The 8699-nt window shown below is 46.5% G+C and overlaps 1 protein-coding gene across 1 annotated transcript; it reads left to right on the forward strand.

The window, feature by feature from the left end:
* Positions 1-251: 251 nt before the first annotated feature.
* LOC308534778 (repressor of RNA polymerase III transcription MAF1 homolog) lies at positions 252-1154 on the forward strand (the record flags this gene model as incomplete). The annotated part of the gene is given in 3 exon segments (XM_081113342.1): positions 252-561; positions 564-925; positions 1056-1154. Coding segments are annotated over 3 exon segments (771 nt in total).
* Between the last annotated feature and the right edge of the window lie 7545 nt (positions 1155-8699).

The raw sequence follows: 8699 nt of genomic DNA on the forward strand, positions 1-8699 counted from the left end.
ATCGGCCGGCAGGGCCGGGAGTAATGGGATGTCGGGATGTCACCGCAGAGCTTCTTCCCCTGGATACAGTGCGGGCCGAGTGGAGGCCGGGGTCCTGAGGATCCCGCACTGCCCGGAGCCCGCACCACCTTCTCACTCGCATCGACGCCAACCGACCTGACCCAGCATGGCTCTGCCCGGCCAGAGAGAGCATCCAGCAGCAAGCAAGGCAGCACGAGCCCCTCGGAGCACAGGATGCCCTCCCCAAGGACATGAAGCTGTTGGAGAACTCGAGCTTTGAGGCCATCAACTCACAGCTGACTGTGGAGACTGGAGATGCCCACATCATTGGCAGGATCGAGAGCTACTCCTGTAAGATGGCGAGAGATGACAAGCACATGTTCAAGCAGTTCTGCCAGGAAGGCCAGCCACACATGCTGGAGGCCCTGTCCCCACCCCAGTCCTCGGGCCTCAGCCCCAGCAGACTGAGCAAGAGCCAAGGTGGCGAGGATGAGGGCCCCCTCAGCGACACGTGCAGCTGCAAGATGCTCTTCTACCTGATCGCCACGCTCAACGAGTCCTTCCGCCCGACTTCGACTTCAGCACGGCCCGAAGCCCCGAGTTCAGCCGGGAGCCCAGTCTCAGCTGGGTGGTGAATGCGGTCAACTGCAGTCTGTTCTCGGCTGTGCGGGAGGACTTCAAGGCCCTGAAGCCACAGCTGTGGAATGCAGTGGACGAGGACATCTGCCTGGCCGAGTGTGACATCTACAGCTACAACCCGGACTTGGACTCGGACCCCTTTGGGGAAGATGGCAGCCTCTCGTCCTTTAACTACTACTTCTACAACAAGCAGCTTAAGCGGATTGTTTTCTTCAGCTGTCGCTCCATCAGTGGATCCACGTACACACCCTCGGAGGCAGGCAATGAATTGGACATGGAGCTGGGGGGGGGAGGGGGGGGAGGAGGAGGAGGAGGAGGAGGAGGAGGAGGAGGGGGAGGGGGAGGGGGAGGGGGAGGAGGAGGAGGAGCAGGAGGAGAAGGAGGAGAAGGAGGAGGAGGAGGAGGAGGAGGAGGAGGAGCAGGAGGAGGAGGAGAAACTCAGAGATGGAGGCAATGAGGGCAGATCTGAGGAGACCAGCCCCATGGAGGACAGAGTCCCGGTGATCTGTATGTGAGGAGGAGAAGCAGAGGCCCAGCTTCATCCAGCGTCAACCAGTGCCTGGACTTGCCCACCTGAGGGGCCCCAGGGCCTCTCCAGCTGCTGGCCAGACCCTGGCACAGCTCCAGCCCCAGTGCTGCCCACCTAGCCCTTTGGTTCCAGCCTATGGACGGCCACTCATCCCACAGGCTTTGCTGCCCACATTGTGGCTGGACTGGACAGACAGCACGGGGCCTGGTGGGAATAGCCACTGCCCTGCCCAAACGAACTGACTGAGGCAGGGACCACTGGACCACAGAGTTTATTTTTGTATTTTGTACCCTGAGCCTGCACACTCCAGCCCGAAGGGCCTGAGACCCAGCAAGCAGGCCTGACAGTCGTCCTCCCTGGCTTGGGCCGCTCTTGGTGCCCACCTGTACCCCCACCTCACCCACTGGGCAGCGTGCACTGAGTGTCACTTTGCTGTAGCTTGTTTGTATCCAATAAAAGTTTATGTGACTTAAAAAAAACAAAAAAACCAACAACTGCCAGTTGTTTTTCTTGAAGCAATTGGCTTATTTTTGAGAAAATGTCTGCCAAACACTCAAGTATAAAAAATCAGAAAGACCAGCTATCTCTTTGTCAGTCTTCAATGTTTTTTCAAGTAAAAATTGTGTTCCACTGATAAAAACAACAGCCATTCAGTTTCCAACTCGATTGCACATCAGACAATCATATTTCAATATGCAGTGCAAACACTGTACGCCCTTCCCATTTCATCACCTGCAATCCTATAAAGCTCTACACTCAATGAGTCAAAGTTTACTACAATTAATTTTGCTGCTTCATCAGCACACTCCTAAGTAAAACTGTTTTTTTGATGACTATTAAGGTGTGGCATCATCACTTAAACTTATATTAAAGTGACAGCAAGCTCATCCACCATCAGCGCAAATGTCAACACAGTGAAAAAGGCAAGAATATTTTAGTATTGCCATGAAAATAATTTTGACCTCACCGACCTCGTAAGGAACCCCAGGGCCCACAGACCACACTTGAAAACTACTGTTGTAAGACGAGATATTAGCAAGCTTTTTTGGTAAAGGGACAGATAGTATTTTTTACTTTGCAGACCTTACAGACTCTGCCACAACTACTCAACTCCACCATTGTATCACAAAAGTAGCACAAGTCTGTACATAAACAAATGAACATGATTGTGTTACATAAAATTTTATTTACAAAAACAGGCAGCAGACAGGAGTTGGCCCCAGGCTATAGTTTGTTAATCCTGGTATAAACCATATGATATAGTGAATAATAAGTACTTACCACAATACCTGGCCTATAATTTAATTACAATAATTAGTAGTAGCTATGATAAGATTTCTTAGCGCTCTCTCTCTCTCTCTCTCTCTCTCTCTCTCACACACACACACACACACACACACACACACGCACGCACATCACAGCAGGATTGACAAGACTTAATGATACAATACTGCCTTCTATTTCCTGCTTTTCATCATAAGTTGAATAATCAAGTTAACCCAACTGATTGCTGAAGTGATAGATTCAAATTAAAAAAATTAATTATAAGAAGGTGTTAATAGAAGTTAAGCAAAAATAGATTGAGTTTTAGGAGTTTGCCAATTCACTTCCCAGCAAGGCATGGTTTATTGGACAAAGATAGGGCCAGCTATCTGGAGCTCTTATTAACTAATTTGTAACCTACAATTCTCTGCGCCTCCGTCTTCACATGTTCCCAGTGGAAGACATTGTATGATCAGCTTCCTGTTGCTACAGTAGCATTGTATAACACACACCGCCTACCAACTATGAATGATACATAACAATCACATACAATTAGCTCATGAATGGTGTGTCAGCTGGGGGTCAGCTGACAAAGGCTTGACTAGATTGAGTGGTTTTGGCTCCATGTGTCTCTCATTCTCTTTCTGGGGCCAGCACAGGAGTCTGGGCATTTTTTTCTGATGGCGATGGAGACAGGTACAAGATGGCAAAACAGAAAGACCTGAGGCCTCTTGGGCCGCAGGCTTGGAATTGTTATCCCATCACCTCAACCTCATTCTATTGGCCAAAGCAAGTCACATGTCAAAACAAAATCAAAGTGTGGGAAAATATGTCCCCTTTTCAGGCAGTGGAAGGTCACAGTAACATGGCAAAGACTGTGGTTCTAGAGAAGAACTGGGGCCATTATGACATATATTACAATTTGTATCAAAGATCACTTTCATCTCTAATAAAAATTATAGTATATTTTCATAGTAAAAGGCTATGTGGTTTGTTTAAGACATTAAGACCCTCGTTTATTTATATAATTTCTTTAAATTCACTTGTGCCAGTAAAAGGAAAGAAAGGACAGGGAGGGGCAATGAAAAAATTATGGAAATGGGGAAGAAGAGTGGCATAGGTGTGGGATGTGAAGAAAGAGAGAGGAGGAGGAGGGAAAAAAAGAGAGGGAGACGGGAAGGAGAGAGATGTGATAGAGAAGGGAGAAAGTAAGAGGATGAGGAAACAATGTAAGAGGGGAGAAAATAATGACTAAATTTGTTCTTGGAGAATTCCATCAAAATATAAATGGAACTAGCAAAATTATTAGAAGCCTATTTAGTAAAACAGCTTATTCTTAGGAACTGGGTTTTAAAAAGATCTCTATTATGATTCTACCCAGAATGAGCTGCATGGAAAATGTGGCTAATATACACTTTATTTTTAATCATTATGTAAAGCTGGTTTAGCATAAAACCGGTCTAATTACTTTAAACTTGCAAAGCTTTTATTATAAAACAAATAAAATTTCACAGAAAATTATCTATATTTAAAAACTGAAAGTGACATTTCAAATCATACTTCTTTTAACTAAGGTAATTTGCTAACAGTTTCAGATCATATTCATAGCTTTACCCCATCTTTTCACAACATTTACTGATTGGTGTTGGCAGTTTCAGACTTGACGTCTCTGATTTAATACTGAGTTTGATTTTAAAGAGTTTCCACCATATGTTCTGTTATTTTCATCTTGCATGTAATTCCATTTTTATATGTTTTCTTTATTAACTACTTTCTACAATAGGATTTTAGTCCCATAAGCAAAAATAAAATTTTGGGGGAAAAAAAGTCTCAAAATTTGTATTTGCGTTAAGGTGCTATTATGACCAAAAGGTTAACATATGTTTATAACTAATGACTTAGAAAGCTGGACTCAGCCAAGAATCTGAAACTGTGATGATTAACATTTTCCACCCGTGCAGCCTCTAAACTCTGAAACTGGTTTCAACCAAATCATATTCGGAAGCAAGCGATATGTAGGAGGCAAGAGCACAAACCAAAACTGAAGCATCTAGGTTCCAGCCCCAACTATCCTACTAATTAGAGGACAAGTGGCCAGCGTAGGTCTTGTTAGAGGGCCTTTACATTCTAACTTGCTTTCTACCGCCTGCTTTTAGAATCAGAGAATCACATTAGTTGAGGTTTAGAAAGAATTTTTTGCATTGGGACCCATCCACCATCCACCAACCATACCACTACCCCTCACAAAGGGCTACTCAAATTCACCATATCATTCAATCATTTCAGAATCAGTCTGCTCAGCTCTCCCACATATTACAGATTTGACAGTGGCAGGGCTGCAGGCCTCCTGGCCAGCTCCCAGAGACAGCAGAACACTGATCACCTCCGCTCTTTTTGTAAGTCAACCTTCCTGAAGGCATATGGCTGCCCCTGTGGTAGGCAGTTAGACAGACATAGCGGAGTAAAGACAATGGGTTAGGTACGGAAGATCAGCAGAGTAGAAAGCCCCAGGGGCCTGGCAAAGGATAGTCGTAGGATGGGTGACCTTTCCTTCCCTAGCATATCGCTGGTCATGCGGTTTGGACCCCCTGACCTTTCCTCTCTAGAGATAACCTCTACGCCTCGGTTATAGTTCAGCTCCAGGCCCAAAAAAGCAGCAAAACCAGACAAGTGACACCAAGGCTGCCCTCAGGACCAGCTACATTGAATAATGACCCCCCTGCCCTGGAACTGACCAATCAATCAATGGAGACCTAAACCCTGAAAGGACACATCCTGAAAGCTGTTGATTGTTCAATTGAGATCTTTCCCGGGGACCTCCCCTAAAATCTCCAGCCTTAAAATCCTTAGGATGGGGGGACGGGGCCCGCACCGACCCAGTGTGCTCTCAGCCTGGGAGCATCCTGGCGCCTTTCCATTCCCCACCCCTTCTCCCTTCCCCTCCTCCACTTAGCATTACTTTCCTCACTCCCAAGCTCCAAGGGCCCTTCCTTTATCTCTATAACTTGTTTCCTAAACCCATTTCTTCTACAAATTACTTACTCTACTTCTGTGGTTTTATAAATAAATGTTCTCTTTTTTTAAATATATTTTATTGATTTTTTACAGAGAGGAAGGGAGAGGGATAGAGAGTTAGAAACATCGATAAGCTGCCTCCTGCACACCCCCTACTGGGGATGTGCCCGCAACCAAGGTACATGCCCTTGACTGGAATCAAACCTGGGACTCTTCAGTCCGCAGACCGACGCTCTATCCACTGAGCCAAACCAGTTTGGGCAATAAGTTCTCTTATAGTTTGAGTCTTGGCTCTGAATTCTTTCCTAGCCAGAACTCAAGTACAGTGGGGCCTTGACTTACGAGTGTCCTGACTAACGAGTTTTTCGAGATACGAGCCGTCTCTCGGCCGATTTTTTGCTTTGAGTTGCGAGCTAAAATTCGAGTTATGAGCCAGCTTCAGATACCCCACCGCTAGTTGGTGCAGCGAACGTCACAGTGAACGCCACAACATCAGCCCAGCATCACGTGTCTCACTCGTTCACAATTGATTTGACATATGAGTAATTTGAGTTACGAGCTCCGTCACGGAACGAATTAAACTCGTAAGCCAAGGCCCCACTGTACTGAGGTTGCTGAACCCAGGTCCTATCTGACCCCATCAGTCTAACACCCAGTGTTGTTCCCACTGCCTGCAACACCCCCATCCCAGGTCCACTCCCCCCATCCGCCCCCACTCAGGGCCTAGCCATGGGACTTCTCCTGTTGATCCAGTTTACCTTGTTCTGCAATGACTTCTCTCACACTCTCCTTCCCAGCCCATCCTCATAGTCCTCTCTGCCCAAGGGCAACTTCCTCTGCCCAGGACCTTGCATCTCAGTTAGTTCCCCTGATTCTGACCTACAGAACTGTAGCCAATTTGTGATTGCATAGTAAGCAGATTTTTATGTAGTAACTAGGATCCCATGGTGTCCTGGATTAGGAGGAAAGGACCTGAGGTCTAAGCCTTGGGGCAAGAGACATAGAACAATAGTTTCAATCGCACTGTACCTGCACACCCGCATGTGGTATTTTGTGGAAGAGCCACACTCAAGGGGCCAAAGAGCCGCATGTGGCTCCCGAGCCGCGGTTTGCTGACCACTGGTTTAGCCTATTGCTCCTGGGCTACAAGCCTGCACAGCCGGTCACTGTACAAAACCACCTGGGATGGAGTTTTTATATATATATATATTTTTTTTATTGATTTCAGAGGGGAAAGGAGATGGGGAGAGAGATAGAAACATCAATGATGAGCCCTAAATGGTTTGGCTCAGTGGATAGAGCGTCTGCCTGTGACTCAGGGGTCCCAGGTTCGATTCCGGTCAAGGGCATGTACCTTGGTTGCGGGCACATACCCAGTAGGGAGTGTGCAGGAGGCAGCTGATCGATGTTTCGCTCTCATCCATGTTTCTAACTCTCTATCCCTCTCCCTTCCTCTCTGTAAGAAATCAATAAAATATATTTTTTTAAAAAAGAAACATCAATGATGAGAGAGTGGTAAGAGCACTCAGTCTGTTTTTGGAATAATCTGGTTATGCTCCTGCTTTGTAATCCACCCTCCAAACACCAAGAAACTCAGCCAGTCCTGGGTCCCTGGACATTCAGACATTTAGACCCCCATCTTTAGACAGGGCAGAAGAAACATAGATGTTGCTTAACAGTGAATTTCCTGGGAAATAGAGGATAGAATTATTTTGCCTAGTATTAGTGTCCTCATTTCATTTTGCTTGGAGGGACTAGAGTAGCCCAGAGAAGGAATTTTCCTGGGTAGGCAGAAAAATGGCCTGTGAGAATGTTAACTTACGTGGGAAAAGCTTTTGCCAGTGTGATGAAGTTAAGGACTTCGGAAGATTATAATGGGTTATCCCGGTAGGCCCAATTTAATCACAAGTGTCCTTGAGAGCAGAGGACCTTTCCAAGAGGAGATGTGACTATGGAAAAAAGGTCAAAGAGAGATGCAGTATTGCTAGCTTTGAAGATGGAGGAAGAGGCCAAGAGCCAAGGAATGTGGGCAGCCAAGAGAAGCTGGAAAAGATAAGGAAATGGATTCTCTCCTAGACTCTCCAGAAGGACCACTGTCCTGATGACACCTTGAATTTAGCCTAGTGAGATACATGGCAGATGTCTGACCTACAGAACTGTAACCAATCTGTGTGGCTTTAAGCCACTAAGTTTGTGGCTTAATTTGTCACAACAGCAGTAGAAGCTAATATTCCTCTCTAATTTTGGCAAGTCTGAAAATAAAAGGCATCTAGCCATTCCCAGAAGAGAACATGAAAAGTCAAAGATAAAAATCTTAACCATTTCCTATGACTTCCCCTTTGCTATCACCAGCCTCCTTCTGTCATCCTCTCCCACTGCCTTCTCACACCTCACTCAGCAGCTCATGTGAGGCAGTGGCATCTCCGCCCCTCTCCTCCATTGATCCCATGCCCCAGGACCTACCAGCCCTTGCTTTCTGTATCCCTGTCTTCACTCCTCGCCTGGTGTGTGCTAAGCCTATTTCACAGTCCCCTCTTTTATGTCTCTGCCCTCAGGTTGATCCCCTGTCATACCACAACAATTCTAATCACCACTCTCTCCTTAGTAGACTGCATAAAGTTTGTCCTGATTAGTCATTAGGAGAAGTTTTCCAGAACTGGGAATGATCACTTTCAATTTCAAAACTATATCAGTGCACTAATCTTTAGGCCCACCCTGTCAAAGCCTTTTCTTCTTGCCCTGATCTTAATAAATATTTCATTTATCTATATATAAGAGCCTAAGCAACCATTACGACCAAACGGCCGAACGACCAGTTGACCAGTCCCTATGATGCGCACTGACCACCAGGGGGCAGATGCTCAAAGTAGGAGCTGCCCCCTGGTGGTCAGTGCACTCCCACAGCCAACCTCCCGTGGTCCTTCCCCCGAGCCAGTGAACCTCCTGTGGCCCTTCCCCCTGGCCAGCCAATCTCCCCTGGCCCCTTCCGCCCTCTCCTCCTCCCCACCCAACCAGTACCCCCATTGGTCCCAATCGGGGGGCTGGCAGGCCAACCTCCCATGGTCTCCCCCTCAGCTGGCCAGCCCCCCAATAGATTTCAATCTCTAGCCAGGCCCGGGGACCCCACCCATGCATGAATTTGTGCACCAGGCCTCTAGTTCAGAAATAAATATTAAACATTCAAATTATAAGCCCAAACTATAAAAAGAATACATTTGGCAGAATAAAATGAAGTCTGTCATTTCAGGAGTTA

This window comes from Myotis nattereri (assembly GCF_964212035.1).
Source record: "Myotis nattereri genome assembly, chromosome: 18".
Lineage (NCBI taxonomy): Eukaryota > Metazoa > Chordata > Mammalia > Chiroptera > Vespertilionidae > Myotis > Myotis nattereri.